The sequence below is a fragment of the Nuphar pumila genome, chromosome 4 (genome assembly GCF_984573655.1).
Source record: "Nuphar pumila chromosome 4, dmNupPumi1.hap1.1, whole genome shotgun sequence".
Taxonomy (NCBI): Eukaryota; Viridiplantae; Streptophyta; class Magnoliopsida; order Nymphaeales; family Nymphaeaceae; genus Nuphar; species Nuphar pumila.
The window spans coordinates 135,491,463-135,514,531 of NC_143252.1; the positions used below are offsets into that span (position 1 = coordinate 135,491,463).

The 23,069-nt window shown below is 35.4% G+C and overlaps 1 protein-coding gene across 10 annotated transcripts in view; it reads right to left on the bottom strand.

The window, feature by feature from the left end:
- The window catches only part of RUG1 (Regulator of chromosome condensation (RCC1) family protein), a 59,412-nt gene that overhangs the window by 30,985 nt on the left and 5,358 nt on the right, over positions 1-23,069 (bottom strand). For 9 of the 10 annotated variants that reach the window (XM_090003654.1, XM_090003649.1, XM_090003650.1 and 6 more), the window contains exons 4-10: positions 16,924-16,983; positions 13,613-13,714; positions 13,343-13,436; positions 7,207-7,249; positions 7,063-7,108; positions 6,912-6,958; positions 6,703-6,805 (exon numbers count right to left, since the gene is read on the bottom strand). In XM_090003654.1, the coding sequence (XP_089859780.1) occupies positions 6,703-6,805; positions 6,912-6,958; positions 7,063-7,108; positions 7,207-7,249; positions 13,343-13,436; positions 13,613-13,714; positions 16,924-16,983 (495 nt within the window). The remainder of the gene's footprint in view (positions 1-6,702; positions 6,806-6,911; positions 6,959-7,062; positions 7,109-7,206; positions 7,250-13,342; positions 13,437-13,612; positions 13,715-16,923; positions 16,984-23,069) is intronic. The other variant, XM_090003647.1, reaches the window with a different exon arrangement.

Genomic DNA, 23,069 nt, shown 5'->3' on the forward strand with positions numbered 1-23,069 from the left:
TATGAATGGATTGGCATGGACCAGCTTGAAATGGATAGTTGTAGACAATATAAACCATTGATTTTTAGGTACTTTTAGAAACTTATCTGAATGCAAGATACTGCTGATGCAATAACCCAAAAAGTTTTATTTTTTATTTTCAAACAAGCAAGCAAATTTGGCACCAGAGTAAACCTGCATTAACTTTATTAAGTGTAAGATTATTAGTTTATGTAAGATTATTAGTTTATGTACCATTTAACATTTTTAGGTATCATAGAATAATTTATTTCTGTATACTTCCAGCCTATGCAACACTGATACTTCTTTGAAGTTAGATAGAAATGAGTATTGGATCGCTAGATTATATGCAAAGAGGGTATTCCAACTCAAAACAACATTTAAGACTTCAATACTTTTGTGAGATTTTACCTGCTGAAAACAAGGTAACTTGAATAAGGGTAACATGATCATTTTGACTCTCTTTTTCTGCAAAATGGTCCTTGGACGAGGGTAGAAGAGTCATTTTCTAGAGTTTTTGCAAATTAGTCCTTACCTTTTTTATATTTTGCAAAATGGTCCTTGGATAAGGGTACAAGTCATTTTGTTGAGTTTTTGCAAATTAGTCCCTACCTTTTTTACATTTTACAAAATGGTCCTCCATAAGGGTAGAAGCATTTATTTACCTGCCCTTAACGGTTTCCATCAGAAAAATATAACAGAGGTTAACCCCGTGGACTAATTTGCAAGAGTTAATAAAAATGCGGGGACTGATTTGCAAATGCGCAAAAGAAGAAGACTCATTTGCAAATCAGCGAAAAGGCAGGGACTAATTTGCAAAAAAACCCTTTTTTAATTTACTGTGAGCTAGTTTAGAATTGACTAAATGTGGTTATCAAATGCGACTAAAACTGGCAATGGCATATCAAACAAACATTATTTTCAGAAACAAATTGCAATTATCAGTAACTGTTATTTATATTAGCGAAGGTGTACAAAATTTATGGAAGGAAAGAGAAAGAAGTTTGATAAAGAGCCACAAGCCAGAAATGCAGATACAAAGGAGAGTTAGGCCAGAATCAATTTTTCAATTTACAGGGAAAACCACTTATACACCAGTTATGCTAATGGCATCTGAACTCTGAACTGACATATTTTCAGAAACAGAAATGCAGTTCCTACTAACCATGATTTATTTTAGTGGGAACGCTTATGTCCTACATACCTTTTTGGAAGTAATACGTGTTAAAATATAAATTTGTAAACATATATATAATAATATTATTATATTATTATTATATATATAATATTTTTTCTTTTCTTTTTCTGTATTTTTATTTTTCTGTTTATTTTTTTGTTTTTTGTCATCTAGTTCAATTTGAACTAGAATGACATAACTAGTCAAGTCTTAGTTAAGACTTGACTAGCAATAGAGTCGTTGGACTCTAGTCCAACAGCTCTATTTAGAGCCGTTGGACTGAGTCCAACGACTCTATTGAGTCTCTCATTCTCTCCCTCTCTCATACTGTGTATATATAGGGGTTCAGCCCCTCTTGTAATGTATTGTAAAATGCTTCTTAAGCATTGCCTTCTCTTTGTTCAATAAAAGAATATTTTTTTTCTTTTTGTTCCCTTTATACCCTTCTTAAGGGTTATGCTTAAATGTCTTGTTAAGACATCATTTCGAATCTCAGCTCGTGTTTGGAAGATCATCATCTCATTTCATGGTATCAGAGCCGCGGAAGTATTAGTCCTTGAAGAAAAGCTGCCTCGGTTTCCGTGCCCACTTGCAAAAGTGTTCATCACTTGAAGAAGAAGTGTTTTATCACTTCGTTGGGAAAGATTCCACGTCTTGTTGTATTGTATCTCTTTCTTTTTCTCACTTCTCTTCTTGTCTCTTCTATCCCTATTCTTTCTCTCTCCTTGTAATCGATGGATGACAATGATAAAGTCACCATCATACCTAGGAAATTGAGCGATACAAACTATGTAACATAGGCTTCAATCATGAAGCACCATATATGGGAAAAAGGCCTATGGGAGATTATTGATGGTTCTGATTCGAAACCGAAGCTATCACTTATTAAAAAGAAGGGAGATAAAGAGGTTCTTCTATCGGAAGAAGAGAAAATCAAAGCTCTAGCCTCTTACGAGAAAAAATGGAAAGAGTGAAAAATATCTCATGCGAAGATAATGTCATGGCTTATCAATAGCGTTGACATTAAAAAATGCTCAAGTCTTGCCAAGTTTGATCATGCCGATAAGGCATGAGAATACCTTAAGAATATGTATTCCCTTAAAGATATTGCACACGTGTGCAATCTCCAAGAAAAGGTTTGAATGATGACCCAAGGAGAAATATTACAATGGTTTGTCCGAACTTTGGGAAGAACTTTCCCTCTTAGAACCTCAGTGGCATTGTGCCGAAGATATCGAGCTTCGTCAGAAACAACTCGATGCTGAACATTTTTACCAGTTTATAACTGGTTTGAGAACAGAATTTGAAACCACTAAATCGGCCCTCCTTCACCGGAAAAAAATTCCTTTTATTGTTGAAACTATTGAAGAATTAACAATGGAAGAAAATTGTCTCTGGAAAGGTTCTTCTAAAACTGAAGGTGATTTTGTTCTAGCTGTGTCTAGACCAGGGAATCATGTTCGATCTTATAGACCTCCTCACTTCAATCGTCAAAATGGTGACTATGACAAGAAGAAAGTTATTTGTCATCATTGTCATGAACCGGAACACTACAGGCCACAATGTCCCAAACTTAAGGAGTTGAGAGAGAAAAGAGTTGTAATTGCTGGATCGGAGCCCAAAGATCGAGATGCACCAGTTTTCATGGCCCAACTAATGGAGATTCTTCAGCCTCTCATCAAAAGTGTGTCAAAGGTCTTTACAGCCGATGGGACTTCTCTTAAAATAGAAGGAATAGGAAATTTTGAAAAAATCTATAAAACAAAGAAATTTTCTATTTCAGAAATTAGATATGTTTCCAAATTGAATTTAAATCTTTTATCTGTATCTCAAATTTCTAACTATGAGTGTAATATTTCATTTTCTTCTCATGGTTGTTGGATACACGATCGTCAGTCAGGCAAGCTGATTGGGGAAGGCCATAGAGAAGGACTCTATTACATGGATTTTTTGGAAATGTCGAAGAATGTTTTTTGCTATAATATTCAGAAAAATGAGTTGAAAGTGTGACATAAGAGACTTGGTCATCCACATATAGCAAAAATCCAAATTTTTACAAATCTAGAAAATTTTTGTAACTCTGAATCATTTGAATGTAAAGATTGTATTCTTGGCAAAATGAAAAGATTACCATTTCAGAACAGAACATTTTTTTCTTCAAGACCACTTGAATTAGTACACTCGGATGTTTGGGGTCCTACACCAGTAATTTCTAAAAGAGGATTTGCTTACTATGTTATTTTTGTTGATGATTTCTCTCGACATACCTGGATTTACTTTCTTAAACATAAGTCTGAAGTATTTTCATACTTTCAAACATTTCATAAAATGGTTAAAAACAAGTTTCAAAATGATATTACCATTTTTCGCACAGATTCAGGAGGAGAGTTTTTATCCACAGATTTTAAAAATTATCCTAGGTCACATGGCATCACACATCAAAGATCTTGTCCTTGTACACCTCAATAAAATGGGCTGGAAGAACATAAACATCGCCATATTATGGAAACCACTAGGACTTCAAGTCCCGAAAGACTTTTGGGCAGAAACTGCCTTAACTGCTACCTATCTGATTAATAGGATGCCATCCTCTTCTTTACAAAATATCACTTCCATTGAAAAACTTATGAACGTTTCTCCAGACTACTCTAGACCGAGAATATTTGGGTGCAAATGTTTCATATTTACCGACAAAAATGATAAACTTTCCCCTCGTGTGATTCTCTGTGCTTTTCTAGGATATGTTGAAAATCAAAAAGGTTATAGGTGTTTGACCTAAAAAATAATAGATTATATGTGTCTAGAAATGTTTCCTTTCTCGAAAAAGAGAGTTTCTTTGATTTTGAAAAACCAAAGGATGACACCGAGTACTCTTTTTTATTAGATCTGACATCAAAATCTGATGAATATGATATTGATTATAACTTTGATAAAGATCAAGGAATTATTGATCTTGATCATAATGTTGACAATGAAGAAGTTCATAGAGACACTAATATCCAATATTCCAGGAGACAAGGGTTTAATCCTCCATGTGCACTTCAAAAATATTCTGACATTCCAACTAGACGATCATCCAGAGCCTCGAGGCCTCCAGGAAAGTTTGTGTCATACGAGTCCTTCTCACCTACATATAGGGCAGTCATTGCATTAATTTACTCATATGAAGAATCATTTACATATCTCCAAGCAAAAAATGATGTCAAATGGATAGAAGCCATGAAAGCTGGATTAGATGCACTAGAAAAGGCTTCTATATGGACTATTCAAGATCTTTCTTTATAGAAGAAAACTATAGGATGTCGATGGGTTTATAAAATTAAAACCAAGAGTGATGGCACTCTTGAAAGATATAAAGCCCGATTAGTAGCCAAAAGTTATGCCCAAGAATATGACATTGATTATGAAGACACCTTTGCTCATGTGGCTCGTATGACAACTGTCAGAACCTTAATTGCCTTAGCCTCTATCAAGAAATGGTATATTTTTCAAATGAATGTCAAAAATGTTTTCTTAAATGGAAAGCTAGTTGAAAAAGTATACATAGAACCCCCTCCTGGTCTAAGTATTTTTAAGGGTAAAGCCCTTCGCTTAGAAAAAACTCTTTATGGACTTAAACAAGTATCAAAAGCTTGGTATGATAGGTTTAGTTGTGTTATGATTGATATTGGTTTTCAATTCTGTTTAACTGACACTGTTTTGTTTGTTAAGAATTCTGATGCAGGAAACATTGTGATTCTTCTTTATGTGGATAATATGATCATCACTGGAAGCGATAAACAGAGAGTTGAAACGATCAAAACACTTCTTAAATCTCATTTTGAAATGACTGATTTAGGCTTATTGAGATATTTTTTAGGCATTGAAATTGCTTATTCTCCGAAAGGATATTTATTATCTCAGACTAAATTTGCTTTTGACATTGTTTCCAGGTCTGGTATTACCGATGATGACACTCCAGAAGTTGTTAATGTTAAAATGAAGATTGATGATGGAGAACTTTTTGCTGATCCTACTCCTTACAAACAGCTTGTCGGGGCACTTTCCTATCTATCTATTACTAGACCAGATATAGCACATGTTGTTCACACAGCAAGCCAGTTTCAACATGCTCCTACTTCTGTTCATATGAGAGCAGTCATGCGTATTATCAGATACATCCAGACTTTTCTTGTCTTCTTCCTCCTCTCTTGATTTACTTGCATATATTGATGTCGATTAGGGAGGTGATCCCAATAACATACACTCAACCACTGGTTTTTGTGTTTTTTTAGGTGAATCATTAATCTCATGGAGGTGCAAAAAGCAGCAGAAAGTATCTCTATCATCCATCGAAGTTGAATACAGAGTCATGGCAACCACGACCATGGAAGTAGTTTGGCTCCGACGACAGCTTGCTGACATGGGAGCTAAAGCAACAAAAGCCTCACGGATGTATTGTGACAATAAAAGTGCGATCTACATTGCAAGTAACATAATATTCCACGAGCGCACCAAACACATCGAAATGGATTGTCACTACGTCAGAGAGGAATATATACATGGGACAATTGATCTGTCATATGTTACTTCAGAATATCAGTTAGCAGACTTCTTTACAAAGCCTCTCGCTGCTCCCCGATTTCACTTTCTATTAGGCAAACTTTCGCTCATTATAGCGTAAGTTTGAGGGAGAGTGTTAAAATATAAATTTGTAAACATATATATATATAATAATATTATATTATTATATATATAAATAATATTTTTTCTTTTCTTTTTCTGTATTTTTATTTTTCTGTTTTTTTTGTTTTGTTTTTTGTCATCTAGTTCAATTTGAACTAGAATGACATAACTAGTCAAGTCTTAGTTAAGACTTGACTAGCAATAAAGTCGTTGGACTCTAGTCCAACAGCTCTATTTAGAGCCGTTGGAGTGAGTCCAACGACTCTATTGAGTCTATCATTCTCTCCCTCTCATACTGTGTATATATAGGGGTTCAGCCCCTCTTGTAATGTATTGTAAAATGCTTCTTAAGCATTGCCTTCTCTTTGTTCAATAAAAGAATATTTTTTTTCTTTTTGTTCCCTTTATACCCTTCTTAAGGGTTATGCTTAAATGTCTTGTTAAGACATCATTTTGAATCTCAGCTCGTGTTTGGAAGATCATCATCTCATTTCAATACGCTCACATTTTTGTAATGACCCCAGAACTAACTCATATTTTATACTGAATTCTATCACAGGTAAAGCATGAATTCTCATTAAGAAACCAATCACTCTCATGATTGTTTTACGGAGAAACTCAAAATTGATAGCAAGCAGATCGACATTGTCAATTGTTTGACTACTACAATACTCACAATGCTGCATGATTAAATGTCCCTGACCCAGAGGATATTAAGAATCTAGTCTCACAATAATTTAATAAGTGTCTTGAGATCCAAATAAGGGTGAAAGTTTGATAGTCAGGCCAATTGAGCAACCAACTGTAGATTCACATAACCTTGAAGAAAAAAAGGAAACATCAAAAGTTTCAGGAAGTACTTGTTATAACACACGTGTGATATGCACCACAAGAAACTTGTTCAGCAAATGGAAGTTCGCTGATAAGAGATGGTGATGATACAGTGTTTGCTTCTCCAAAACCCTTATTTAAGATGCAGAAATGCAACAAAACATCTGTTAGCATTTATTTTGAATTTTTCTGTACAAAAAGAATTTGAATGATGAAATCATGCAATCATTAGAGCTACCAGTTTATCTGTTGTTCTTTGACCAAACATGAAAACAGAGCCATTTTCTGCAAGAACATTAAAAAAGTATAAATATGAGAAAAAAAGGATAACAATCCGCATTTAATATCATGACAAAAGGAACAGAATAAAAATAAGCATTGCTGTTTACCATCTATACAGGCAGAATGCAACAGTCCAGCAGCAATTGTTTTGACCTAGAAAAACAAACAAACAATGAACCATCCTAAAGCATTAACTATGTCCAACCATAATTATACTCCAACAAAGAACAAAAGAACAAATAAATGGGCACCTTCACTCCTTCAAGAGTTTTGATAAGCCTGGGTGTATACTCACTGCATGAAACAGATCGGCTCAGTAACACATGACGTGTAACAAAAAGACAGAAAAAGAAACAACTATCTAACTAACAGATATGGATCAAGTACCACATCTGCTTGTGGTTGACAAATAAAAATACCAGGTATGCTTCCAGAGTGGTAATGACACATCAAAACAAATACTAGGGCACCCTTGTACCATTCAAAATTTCTATATTTTAAGTGCAGTTTTTCTGCACATATGGCCAAATGTCTGGTCACATCACTTTATTCCATTCTTCATTAATATACTTCAAATGGTTACCTTTATAACATTCTTTGTGTTTTGCACCTTATATTCTATAGCTCTGCAAACTGCCTCACTATTAGTCATTCTTGATCACCAATACAAAAATCATCCATGATTCCAACATTGAGAAATAGAACACTAGTTTTGTAATTTAGGCTTGGTCTGTGAAAAAGGATGCAATTCAGCATAAAATGAAAGAAGCACATCTGGGTAGGCATTCCGTTTGCATATTACATTACCAACAACTGTTATATTAATGAACCTGCTAGGCTTCCACTGTGCACTAACCGCAATGCTTACATTGATGAACCGCTCATTGTTCTCTCAAACCCTGGTATGTGATACATGCTTCTCTATAATAGTATTATTGATTTTCTCCAATGGTTATTTATGTGTTTCACGTTTATGAACAGTAAAGTTAGCCAAGAATTCAAAATTGTTATAGATTGTAGTCATTAGATTATCCACCATCAGAGTTGGTGGTCATCACTCTCTTCCTCTTGCCTACTAGATCTATTCTCCAGTTCTATATACATTAAGACTTGACAGAATGAACAAATGATACATCAAAAAGCTCGGCTAAACCACTCATAAGGCCTCTATGGTAAAAAAAAAAAAACTTCTTCCTAGGGATGTCAATGGGTCAGATTTGGATGGTCAATACTGAAACCAAATCGGATCCGACATAATTAGATTTGGATTCAGATTTGGAGTCAGATGGAAAAAGTTAAAACCGAATTCAGACCCAACTAGCTTAAAACCCGATATTTACACTTAATCAGGTTCCGGGTTTATTGGATTCAGATTTTAATCGGATTTGAATGGGTTTCAATGAAAAACTCAATACCGAACTTGCATCCAAGTTCTAATCAGATCTAGATTTGGCTACCGAATCCGAAAAATCAGATTTGGAATCGGGTCGGATGTTGGGTTACATCTGACCCGTTGACATCCCTACTTCTTCCACCATTTATTCCCCATCCTTCATCATTTCGCCTCTCCTCTTTTGTATCCTCATTTATCTTGCATCAATATTTTGCTTTCACATTGTTCCAGTTTTGTGCTTAGTTGTCATAAGCTCTAGTCGGAGACTAGGCGGACGACCCATAAAAGGACTAGTTGAGGCCCAAGCAGAACCAAAAAAAATAAAACACCAAGAAAAGCAAAAATATTACAATAAATAGTTAAATTTAGTAACAAACATATGATTGTAACTATGAATGAAGTGTAAAATATCACAAAATTTATAAAATTGCATAATATTGAACATAAAACATTATATAAAATTGCATACCATTGAACATAAAACATTATATATGTGTGTGTGTGGGCGTGCGTGTGTGTGTATGTCTGCACAACACACATACACACGCACATATATCTGTGAAAAACACAGGCATATATGTAAAGAACAAAAATAAAAAAGAAGGAAAAAAGAAAAAAAAATAGGAGAAAAAGGAAAGAAAAAAAGAAGAGAAAAAAAGAAGAATGGAGGGTGAGAGGAGGAAGAAGAAAAAAATAAGAAAAAAGAAAAAAAAGAAAAGGAAAAAAGAAAAGGGAAAAAGGAAGAAGAGGAAGAAGAAGAAAAAGAGAAGGTAGAGGGGTGAAAGGAGGAGGAAAAAAAGGAGAAGAAAAGAAAAAGAAAAGAAGAAAAAAGAAAGTGTTTGGGGCAGGAGAAAAAAAAAAATAAAGAAAGGAAGAATGATACAAAAAAAATGGCAACCATGTCCCTACGACTTAAGCAGGGACAACCTGAGCGCCACCTAGGTGGGAAAACAATGTCCTACCACCTATGCCTAGGACCGCCTAGAGTAGTGTCACTTTTGACAACTAAGGATCTGTGTTAGATCAGCTTTTGACATAAACAAATAAGCAGCCTGAGATTTTTTGTCAAACACCAAATTAAAAGTAGAGGAGATAACATACTTCATTGCATCATACTGTTTCCAATGCATTGAATGATGTCAACAAAGTGAGCTCGGAAACTAGTATATCATGCTTGTAGCCCACCACGAAATGATCTTTATACCCAAGAATATTCAAGCAAAGTTAGAAATAAAGATATACTCAAAGAATCAGCATCAGCTCACATACTCCAAATCAAGATGAGTGGATGGAAAGATTTTTAAGATAAATATTTTGAATTTTATTGAAGTAGTCTGTGTGAAGCTGCCACAGGTGCCACTGAAAAGATTACAAAACACAAAATTTATATTGAGGGGAGAGGACAGGCAGGAGAGGCCTCATGTGGCAAAAACATATCAGAGAATATCACCAGTTATCTTTTCTTTCCCTAAGAGAAAATTATTCTTTAGATGGGTGAATGGACAGAGAGAGAATGGTCTGGTGCTTTAAAGAACCAATCATGTCGGTGTTAACTACGGTACATCATGTTAAGAATAAACTATAGTACCATTTACTTCTTGTAGCCCAATTCACCAACCAAAAATGAGTTCCACATAATTTAAAGACTTTGATATCAAATCTCTTTAACCAGATAAGGCAAGTAAAAAAAGTTCCCCAAAGAAACAAGAATTTAAAAACACATGTGATGGCATTTCATCACTTGCATGACAAGGTGTAAATCGAACCACCAAATATCCTCATTGGATGTTGTGAGTTTGTGATGAGTTACCAACCATACAGTATAAACCATAAAAATGCCATGGTTCCAAATGGCTTTCATGGGTAGAGGAGCTGGTTCTACCAGAAGTATAAGGTGGGGGCACTAATTATTGAACTCGGACCAACAAAAGCATACCAGATAAGCTAATGGAGTTGAGATTAAAGAGTGAATTACAGTCATGATATGGCTTGGATGCTCTAATCCAAAGGCAGATCCAACACAATATCCAACCCAAGCATATCCTGAGTTTAGATTATTTGTGTTTGCAAGGCGGGTCAGGCTACTTGGACTAATGTCAAAACTGCAAATGTAGCTATGTATCCACAACATAGTGGGCTTCTAAAGGATGTGTCGAGGGATAGGATAAGCACAAACATTAAAAGTGTGAGGCATAAGCTTGAAATCTAGGACCACACCTGTGAATGTATTAAAAAGCAATTTGGTTTTTCATGCCACAGGCACAGACTTGGCATTAGACAGACAAAGTCTTGAACTTTAACCTAAGATTATCTAAATAATACCTTTTTTCTGAAGTATATACATTGTCTATTAAAATTGAAATAGCGGCAGTTGGTAAAAACTTGATTTTCTTTGTAGAAATTCCATAAATAATATGATTTTTTTTTTGTTATAATATCATTTTTTCTTTTGTTTAGAGTATGAAATTTATGTGAATGTAATGCACGAGAGGGTGGACAACCTATCGTGGTATGAATCTTTGGGAGAGGGTGATTGGGTATAGGTTGAGGAAGGTTGTCATTATATCGGATAATCATTTTGGTTTTATGCCTGGAAGATCAACTATGGAAGCTATACATCTTCTTAGACAACTTGTTGAGAGAAATAGAGAGAGGAACAAAGATTTGCATAGGGTTTTTATTGATTTGGAGAAAGCATACGATAGAGTACCTAGGGACGTTCTCTGGTGGACAATGATGAAGAAAGGTGTTTCTCTCAAGTACATTAGTATAATTAAGGATATGTATGAAGGAGTAGTAATCAATGTCCGCACTTGTGGAGGGGTGACAACCAATTTTCCTATAATGGTTGGGTTACATCAAATATCTGCTTTAAGCCCTTTCCTATTTGCTATAGTGATGGATGAGCTTACGAGATCAATTCAAGAAAATGTGTCATGGTGTATGTTGTTTGTTGATGATATTGTTTTGATTGATGAGTTTAGAGTTGGGGTTAATGCTAAGTTAGAATTATGGAGACAGACATTGGAAGCAAGAGGTTTTAAGTTGAGTAAGAGTAAGACAGAATATATGGAATGTTGGTTTAGTAAGCAACGAAGTAGTGATGGGAGTGTAGTAAAGCTTGGTGAGCAAGAAATACCAATGGATGATTGTTTCAAATATTTGGGATCTATCATTCAAAAGTATGGATAAATTGATGGAGATGTAAATCATAGGATAAAGGTTGGGTGGATGAAATGGAAAAGTGCAACTGGAGTGTTGTGCGATCGTAGAATGCCATTGTAGTTGAAGGAAAATTTTTATAGGACGACTATTAGGCCCGCTTTACTATATGGTACGGAATGTTGGGCTGCCAAGAGACATCATATTCAAAAAATGAGTGTAGTTGAGATGCGTATGCTTAGATGGATGTGTGAAAATACAATAAAAGATAAGATTCAGAATGAGGAGATACGTAAGAAGGTAGGCGTTGCACCCATTGAAAATAAGATGAGAGAAAATCATTTACGATGGTTTGGACATATTCGGCGAAGGCCTAATGATGCTCCAGTTAGAAGGATGGAGAAATGGGAGAATATATTAGTTAAAAAAGGCCAGGGTAGGCCTAAGAAGACTTGGATGGAGATGATAGGATAGGATATGAATGCTTTGAACCTCACCGAGGACATGGCATTGGATAGAAATGATTAGAGGAGAAAGATTCATGCGGAAGACCCAGAATGATTTTCTTTGTTGGTTCATATAGCCGACCCCAATTGTTTTGGGATGAAGGCGCAGTTGTTGTTGTTGTTGTTGTTGTTGTAATGCACGAGAGAGAGAGAGAGAGAGTTCATCTTTTATGATCCTAATTTTGAGGAAGAAAAGAAATAACAGTTGGAGACCTGGATTTCAGTATTTAGATGTTCCGACTCTCTCCCTCTCATACAATCTCTCCCCCACATTTTTGGTTCTTTTTGTTCTAACCTTCTACTATAGAATGAAAACCTTGTTTAGGAAAACCCAAAAATTATATCAAGTTTGTCTTTACCATAAATACCTTTAGATAAAATAAAATAACAAAGTTCTTTTTCTTCTAAATAATTAAGAAACCTGAACAACTTCATGATTAGCACCCTCCATAAGGAGCTGTTTGACTAGGATGTGTATGTATATATATATATATAGAGAGAGAGAGAGAGTCTTTCTCTTGTGTACAAAGATATTTAGTGAATTAAGAGACATTAGGTGCAAAATTCCTATTTAAGACTTTCATGAGTTGCATTGCATGTTAAACCAAGTTATTCAACAGGGCTACATCATCATGAACAGGCTTCTAAAACATCAAAGATTGATTTCTAGTATATATATTCCCCAGTTTCAATGTGGGATAAGATGAATGTTTTGCGTTGATTGCGCAATTTTTTATTAACAGATGTAAATATTAAACTCGATTCAATACTTGCCAATGAAAATAAAAAATTACAGAACAAGACCAATATGTAATGTTTATTCAGAAAATGTGCCAAGATTCTACTTTAAGGGGAGTGCATAAGCTTCTTTAATGTGCCTCCTAGACCCCAAGGGAATCTAAAATAGGTATTAATTGACTGTGCAAAGAATGCCACGACCCCTCTTTAGTTTACTAATTTATTCAGACCATTCTTCTTAGCATGTTCAGCATGCAAAATAATGGAGATTGCGTTATTCTCTGAAAATTGAAAAGTGAAACATGAGAGATTACAAATGCAAGCATAGCATACACGTCAAATTGGGGTGCATAAACATGAAATTGTAAGAGGAAATATAAAACATAGATCTTGGAGGTTAATTTGGTCATCCACTGCATAAAGTCTATGCATGTAATATTTCTTTACCAATCTTCAGGTGGAAGAGCAGAATTAGTTTACCAATTTAAATCTTCACCACCAGAGCATTATAAGTTCTTCACACAACTTCCTTTGAATTGATGCAATATTATTTAACTATTATTCTCATAAGTACCATCGACATCTAACCTCGAACTTCTTAGAAAACCTAACATGCTCGAATGATGGCCATGACCAAGCTGTCCAGAGCCCCCTACTCCCCAGCTCAACACATCACCATTTTCTACATGAATTAACAGCCAGATATTAGGATGAAACAGTAATCTACTTTCTAAAGATTTTTGAGGAAGGAACATAAGAGGAAAACTACTAACAAACAAAAATAAGTTAATAATTCACCCCAGAAAGGTTAGAAGTAAGAAATAACAAGCCAAAACCTCAAACTCATTACATTCTCACCTGTGGTGGCCATTGAATGCTTTGATCCTAGAGCTACCATTTCAATATGGAATCCCCTCAGACTGTCAACCGGACTTGGAGTTGTAACTATTTTCTCTGCCTCTGAAAAATCAGTACAGTGGGACAACCATTCAGCAAAACAGGTTGAAATGTCATCATCTCATTGCTGCACTAACCTTCCAGTTCAATGAAAAAACCAAATATTGAAAAGAGGATTTGTGTTTAAAAAATATCATAATATTTGCTCCACAAGTTGACGAGTTGGATATAAACCAATATCTCACATATTTCAGCATAAAGTATCAGATGCTAGTAATGAAATAATTAGCCTCAGAGGTCATGGAAGAAGTTGACAATAACGTGTATCCTAATGTCATTGAAATGCATGTAAGTTTAATGTTTAATCTATTTAAAGAAAACTCCTATGTTAACATCTTCAGTACTAGCAAAGTGCTTGTGCTTTCCAGGGCCTGCTCACGGAGAGAGAGAGAGAGAGAGAGAGAGAGCACATGTTGTCATGTAATAGGCAGTGATATAATGAACCCATGAAGCTTACAGAGGCACTACCCCAATTTCAAGAATTGATGAAGCACCTTTGATTTACCTATATGAGCTACAAACCTACAGTAGCTACCCATATTTATTCCCTTTATATATTTAGGTAAATAATTTCCAGAAAATGCCAAAGCATGTTCGCATCTAGCAAAATCCATCATGGGAAGAAATATATAGGAAAAGAGAACTTTTTGTCAACAGCATTACAAAAGCTCTAAACTATAACAGACATGATAAATATATAATGTAAGAACCCAGAACATGCCCATAGTAGTGATATGGTTAGGCCTGTTCATGCAAATTATGGTAACCTAAGATTGATGTATCACCCTGATAATGATGATGATAATGACAATGATAACAAGCTCTCAAGGACGATACCCATGATATCTTTTGCCCCAAGAAAACATTGCCTCCATTTTGTACTTTATACCAAAAAAGTATCCCCTTTCTCCTCCATTACCTCTTTACACATACAGAACAGTCAAGGAAGATCACCATACACATGAAACAAAAAGTGTTTTCTTCCCCTGCTCTATAAGATGGACCTCACAAGTACTTTGCTAGGATTGGTGGTGCCACAAGTCAACTCGCAGACGATCCCAGCTTCAGTCATTCACAATCAACCTGAAGCTATGAACTTCCAGAATCTGCCTGTATATAAAAGGGGCCTAACAGATTCCCCTAAGTTCATCCCTCCCCCTCCCTGGTGGAAACCGAAAAGTTTTCTCTCCCGCAAAGGAAGTTGTGTAAGCTGAGAGCATGAAGGATCTGACCAGATGCTTGTGCACCTGTATTGAGGGGCCAATCCAGCCCTGAGCTGGGCTTTTCAAGCTTGATCCTGGCAGTTAATGCTCAAGCTGCCCAAACTCAGACGGATCGAACTTGAGTGCCTGAACAGTGACCTCCTTTTTGAAAGTGAAGAAAGCACCATCATACATGCACTATGCTTTATGTTAAATCATTGCATGGAGACTTTGTAAAATGCATTATGAACGTCTGATACTGAATATACTTAAATATAATCAAATATGTTTTGAAAAGTATTGCTAACATACACAGCTTTAAAAACAGACATAGGTTTTGAAAAGTAGTGTTTTCGATAGCTTTTTATTTCTTTTTTCGCTCCGGGGAAATAGCTTTTGAAAAGCTGATGAGCCTTTAATCAGACCCGTCTTAGCTTTGAGTTTGGTCCATTTATTAAATGAGGAAGCATGAGCAGAGCTGAAGCTTCCCAATAGAAGCTGCACTTTTTGATAGCCATTACTTGCATTTGGCATTATAATTGTTGGAAGATGGGCCAAGCTAAGACACAAGAAAACCTCTATAATATCATGCACATATTCAGAATGCCTGCCGCAGTTCCAGTTGATTTAGTTGAAAGATAGTCAAACAAAATTTAGTAAAAGACAGTAATAAATCTAAATCTAGCTATTGGAGTGAATCTTCTTTAAGAGGAGCAAAAAATCGGCATCTGGTGATTGGGATGAATCTTCTCTGATATTCCTCTCAGATTCTCAAAATTAAGTCTCCAATTTAGGTGACCAAAACCGAAAAGCCTCCATAAAATTTGCAAATGCTAGTATGTAAAGAAAATTTCTGTTATAAAACCACCAAATATAGAAAATGTCGACAAAAAATACCAAAAACAATCACTAAGATGCATTACTGTAATGAAATGAGCAGAAGATAAATACAAGCCAACTAAGGGCATACAAAAGCACAATGCAATGTGCTCAACCACAAGTCCACTAGGGACAACACAAGAGCACAAAGCACAACACAAGCACTAAGTGCATATAAGACATCAAAAAACTAAATAGAAAAATACAAAACATAAAAAATATTCATCTTTATTGAACATAAATGCTTAAGAGAAGTATTACATAATTAAGGGGGACAAAGCCCCTATTTATACACAAGGGGCAGTCTCAATAGAGCTCTTGGACTGTTCCAATGACTAGTCAAATCTATGTTGACTAGTCAAAAAAGAACCCAACAACTCTATTTGGTATTTGACCAAATAGTCCTTATAAAAATAAAAAAGGGCAAAAAGAAAAGAATAAAGTAAAAGTACTAATGTGTCCCTAATGGGCACTTCCTATTACAATATTTGTGAAATGATGAAAATACCCTTAGAGGGTATTACTTATTACATCATAGTAAATAGAATATATATACATATATATATGTACAATATGAAATAAATATATATGTATCAAGATACATACATATATATATACATGTACAACTAAAATATAAATCTAAATTTCATTTATAAGCATTTGTTACAAACAACTAGGCTCTGATCAGTTTCATGAAACGACAAAACCTCCAAATATGAAAAGTATAGCTAGTAGATCTTAAAATTGTATTTGAAGTGAACTACAGATCACGGAAAATGGATGTCTGCATCAAGAAGCCAACAACATCAATATTCTGAACTACAAATTCTTCAAAAAATTTAGCAGAACCGTGAACACGCTATTTCATAGAGATTTTCTCTAGTAATTCACAAAACAATGTTGCTCCAAGTCAGTGACATTTATCCCACAACATTCTTTGCTATGCTCATTTATAAGTATTGGAGACAATTGGAACATCCAACAAGTCACATCAGAAGTCAGCATATACTGAATGATAGCAGTTTGGAGAACAAACTATCATTTAGGCCAACGAAAATTTTACTATCCATACAGATATTGTAATTGACCAAATCTTAGGACAGAAATTTTAGGATGAGTTTTGAGGGTTACTTTTTCCAAGGCCAAGCTGGCCGCTTGAATTATCCCCCCACACATAGAGTGTTCCATCGACTGTCAGAAATAAAAAAATTCATATAAGTGGAACTTGAAAACCAAAAATGAAGGACTCAAGCACAACTGCAGATTTCTAATAAAGGCACCAAAAAGAAAAATCAGAGTGCAACATGGTAAAATAAATGAATGACCTAGCTCAAGAAAGTATAAAGTTGACTACAAGTCTACAACAGCATAGAGTAATAAATTTTCAAATGCAAAATGATAAAAGAATTTTAACCTCTGTAACCTTCCAAGTTTAAACTCCAAAAGACAAATTTTGCAATATTTGTGGCTCTCATAAATTATGCTGCTCAGAACAGGTTGTGTTTCAATACCAACATTGAAGTTTAGACAGTATAGCTTAGTAGTTAACAACATTACCATTTCATTACCTATGCACTTTTTATGCATTCCCCACGTAAAATTGACAGCCTAGTGTTGTTCCTGCACATGCTCCAAGGTATTGTATGTGATGGATTATAAAAGCATCACATAAGTCCCAGACTATTTCTGTAATGCCCCAAAATCGTGGATTTGAAACCTTTTATGAGAAAGGTTAAAAGCTTTGAAATCAATCATTTATCAGAGTTTGAAACAGAAGTTCAGCGGAAGATCAGGTTTAAAATAGCAAATCCCTAGACTTTGGGCGCATTACAACACAAATGCAATCTCCCCCTTATAAACCGATTTGCAATTCGAATATACATTTTATTGAAATGAAAGGAATAACCACGTTTTGGTAATACAGTTTTAGAAATCCAGAGTTCAAATCAGAAGAGATGCTTTCAAAGAAACTTTATACCACATCTATCAAAAGTGTCCCCAGGAGCGCAACGTCAAGAAAGGGACTTGCCTTGAATGCATCACGTCATCGTGCCATCGCAAGCTGTCTCAACCTGTCCACCACCTGCCCATGGAATGGGTCAGTCTCACAACAGACTAGTAGGGGTGCAAAAGATAAGAAAGAACAAATGTTGCAATAAGCAAGATAATCGCTAGATCAAGCAGGAAAAGCATGACTAGCAGATCTGACAAAACGTGCTGTGGAGTAAGCAAAGCTCTAGTAAAGCAAACAGCTACATACAAAAGCAATAATGATCATAGTGCTAAACAAGCAACTATAGCAATCTCACAGATACTATAGGTGAAGAGTAACTAACTCTATCCACCAGTCAAACAAAGCAATTGAATAAGACAAGCATTCATAACAATGCTCGTCATACATACAATTATCATTAGATAGTTCAGTCCATCAACAAGTAACTACGTTAATCGTAAGGCACAAGCTATTGCATCACAAACAATTCATAAGCTACATATGATAAACAATCATACGGTAGCAGTTATATCACAATACATAACAACTAGCATAATGCTGATATTATAAGTAATTGACTAGTATGAGAAGCTAGTCATTACTTTGTTAAAATGTAAACTGTAATATATATATATATATTATTTAATATTATTATATTTTCTTTTATTATTTTCTTTTTCTATTTTTCTTTATTTTCTTTTTTAGCATCTAGTTCAATAGAAACTAGATATTTGATCCTGTGCAAATAGCTGTTGGACTGTAGTCCAACAGCTATAATAAATGTTGTTGGACTATAGTCCAACAGCTATAATAATAAATGTTGTTGGACTGTAGTCCAACCGCTATATTAAGAGACGTTGGAATCCAACGTCTCTTTTGGAGAGCTCAAAATGAGCTCTCCTCTCTCTTCCACTTTTTTGTATATATAGGGGTGAACCCCTTCAATGTAAATCACCATGCTTCTTAAGCATTTTGTTCATGAATAAAGTATTATTTATTTTTCAAGTGTTCTTCCTTTTATACCCTTTCAAGGGTCATGCTTGTAGTGTCTCCAATAGACACTTGTTTGTGAGTTATTTGTGCATTTGTTGAAGACCACCATTTCATTACATGGTATCAGAGCTACGAAATCTTTAGATCTTGAAGTGCTTCTGCCTCGATTTCCATGCCACATTTACAAAAGGTGTTTCATCACCTTGTTCTTGGCTCAAGAAGATTTGTTTGAAGAAAGGCGAGCTTGTGCTACAAAAAATTTTGGTTTTGTATCCTCTCTTATTCCTTTGTCTACTCTTTTTCTTTTCTTTTTATTTTTCTTTCTCTCTCCTCCTATTTATTCCTCTCTTACCCTTGTAAAAGATGGATGACAATGATAAGATCACCATCATTCCTATGAAGCTAAATGATACTAACTATGTAATGTGGACTTCGATTATGAAGCACTACATTTGGGGAAAAGGTTTATGGGGTATAGTGGATGGTTCCGATTTGGAACCTAAACTATCTCTTACCAAGAAAGAGGGTGATAAAGAGGTTCCTCTAATGGAAGAAGAGAAGAGTAAGACGTTAGCCACTTATGAAAAGAAATGGAAAAAATGGAGGATAGGGCATGCAAAAATTATGTCATGGCTCATCAATAGCATAGACATTAAAAAATGCTCTAGTCTAGCTAAGTTTGAGCATGCCGATAAGGCTTTGGAATACCTCAAAAACATGTATTCCCTTAAAGATATTGCACATATATGCAATTTACAAGATAAAGTTCAGACAATGACTCAAAAAGATAAAACTATTCGAGAATATTATAATGAGTTGTCCGAACTTTGGGAAGAGTTGGCTCTTCTTGAGCCCAAATGGCATTGTGCCGAAGACATCGAGCTTCGCCAAAAGCAACTCGATATGGAACATTTCTATCAATTTGTGAATGGTCTAAGGCCGGAGTTTGAATCCACCAAATCGGCCCTTTTACATCGTGGAAAAATTCCTTCTATTGTTGATACTCTAGAAGAGCTCACTATGGAGGAAAATAGACTTAGAAAAAGTACTCCAAAAGTTTATGATGACTCCGTTTTAGCTGTATCTAGACCGGGAAATCATACTCGTACTTACAAGCCGCCTCATTTTGGAAGGCAAAACAGCGACTTTGATAAAAGAAAAGTTATTTGTCATCATTGTCATGAACCGGGGCACTATAGGCCTCAATGTCCAAAGTTAAAAAGAAGAGAAGAAAAAAGAGTTGAATCTGTTGAATCTGAGTCAAAAGATCAAGATGCACTTGTGTCTATGGCTCAACTGATGGAAATCCTTCAACCTCTTCTCAAAGGGGTATCCTCCTCAACCGAAGCCTCAACTAGAGCGGCAGTTGCATCTTTCTCCGGTCCAGTTAACTTTCCTTGGCTTTTAGATTCTGGTGCTTCTTTTCATATGACCCCAAATGTTAATAGTCTATCTGAATGTCTTAAAAATAACTCAAGTGTGTCAAAGGTTTTTACAGCTGATGGCACATCTCTTGAAGTAAAAGGAATAAGATGTTTTGAAAATCTTCAAAAATCCAAAAGATTTTTTATCCCAGAAGTTAGATATATCCCTAAACTTAATTTGAATCTCTTATCTGTCTCGCAAATATCTGATTATGGATGTAATATCTTCTTCTCTTCTCATGGTTGTTGGGTACAGGATCGCCAGTCAGAGAAGCTGATTGGGGAAGGCCATAGAGAAGGAGGACTTTATTACATGGACTTTTTAGAATTACCCAAGAATGCATTTTGTTATAATATTCAGAAATTAGAATTGGATTTATGGCACAAAAGGCTTGGCCATCCTCATACGTCTAAAATTCAATATTTTCCAAGTTTGGAAAAATTTTGTAATTCTGAAAATTTTTCTTGTAAAGACTGCATTCTTGGCAAAATGAAAAGGTTACCATTTCTTAGTAGAACTTTTGTTTCCTCACGACCACTTGAGTTAATACATTTGGATGTTTGGGGCCCCGCACCAGTTATTTCCAAAGGTGGTTATACATATTATGGCATTTTTGTTGATGACTTTTCTAGACATACTTGGATTTATTTTCTTAAACATAAATCTGATGTCTTTGCTAACTTCCAAATATTTCATAAAATGGTTAAAAATAAGTTTCAAAATGATATTTTTGTTTTTCGCACTGATTCAGGGGGAGAATTTATGTCCAACGAATTCAAAGACTATCTCAATTTACATGGTATTACACATCAAAGATCATGTCCAGACACTCCACAACAGAATGACCTAGCCGAACGCAAACATCGGCACATTATGGAAACTACTAGGACATTGCTAATTGCAAATCAAGTTCCAAAAAGTTTTTGGGCTGAAGCGGTCCTAACTGCCACCTACCTCATTAATAGGATGCCATCTTCCTCATTAAAGAATACAACTCCAATAGAAAAGCTTGTTAATTTAACTCCAGATTATTCTAGATTAAGAGTCTTTGGATGCAAATGTTTTGTTTTCACTAACAGAAATGACAAACTCTCTCATCGTGCAATCCCATGTGCCTTTTTAGGATATGCTGATAATCAAAAAGGCTACAGGTGTTTCGATTTTCAAAATGAAAAATTATATGTGTCAAGAAATGTATCTTTTTTGGAAAAAGAAAGCTTCTTTGAATTTGAAAAATCCAAGGATGTCACTGAATACTCGTTTTTAATTGATCCAACTTCAAAATCCAATGAATGTGATGTTGGATGTGACCTTGACAATGATCAAAGTCCTATTGTTGTTGAAAATGATTATAATGAAGAGCAAATCCATAGGGATGTTAGTCTACAATATTCAAGACGTAGAGAGCAAAATCTTTCATGTGCATTACAAAAATACTCTGAAGTCTCACCTAGAAGAACGTCTAGAATCTCTAAACCTCCAGAAAAATTTGTGTCTTATGAATCTTTTTCACCCACGTATAGGGCCCCCATTACATTAATACAATCATATGTTGAACCATCATCCTATTCTCAAGCAAAAAATCATATAGAATGGATAGAAGCCATGAAAATAGAATTGGATGCACTAGAAAAGGCCAATACTTGGACGATACAAGATATCCCTCCGGGTAAGAAACCTATAGGTTGTAGGTGGGTATACAAAGTCAAAACCAAAAGTGATGGGACCCTGAAAAGATATAAGGCCTGTTTAGTAGCAAAAGGATATGCCCAAGAGTATGGCATCGATTATGAAGAAACATTTGCTCTTGTGGCCCGTATGACCACTGTTAGAACTTTAATAGTCTTGGCCTCTATTAGAACATGACATATCTTTCAATTAGATGTCAAAAATGCTTTCCTGAATGGGAATCTCGTTGAAGAAGTATACATGGAAGCCCCACCTGGTATTAGTATCCCTAAGGGTAAAGCTCTTCGTCTAGAAAAAGCTCTTTATGGTCTTAAACAGGCTCCAAAAGCCTGGTATGACCGATTTAGTCATGTTATGCTTGATATTGGTTTTCAACCTTGTTTAACTGACATTGCTTTGTTTGTTAAGAAATCTGATACAGGCATCATTATTCTTCTTCTCTATGTGGACGATATGATCATCACCGGAGGCGACAAACAGGGAGTTGCAAATATCAAATCTCTTCTTAAAACTCACTTTGAAATGACTGACTTAGGTTTATTAAGATATTTTTTAGGCATTGAAGTTGCTTATTCCCCTCGGGGGTATTTGATATCTCAATCTAAATTTGCTCTTGATATCATTTCCAGGTCTGGAATTACAGATGATAAAAAAGTAGACACTCCAGAAGTTGTCAATGTTAAAATGAAAATTGATGATGGAGAACTTCTTAATGATCCTACTCCTTATAGACAGCTTGTTGGAGCTCTTTCTTATCTTTCCATTACTAGGCCAGATATAACACATGCGGTTCATAAAGTCAGTCAGTTTCAGCATGCTCCCACCTCCATGCACATGGGAGCGATTTTGCGTATTATTAGATACTTAAAATCCTCTCTTTTACGAGGACTCTTCTTGTCTGCTTCATCTTCATTAAATTTAATTGCATATATTGATGCTGACTGGGGAGGTGATCCCAATAATAGACACTCAACTACTGGTTTTTGTGTGTTCCTAGGTGAAACCTTAATTTCGTGGAGGTGCAAGAAGCAGCAGAAAGTCTCTATTTCCTCCACCGAAGCTGAATACAGAGTCATGGCAACCACCACTATGGAGGTTGTTTGGCTCAGACGATTGCTAGCGGATATGGGAGCTAAAGCAACGCAAGCTTCAAAGATGTGTTGTGACAACAAAAGTG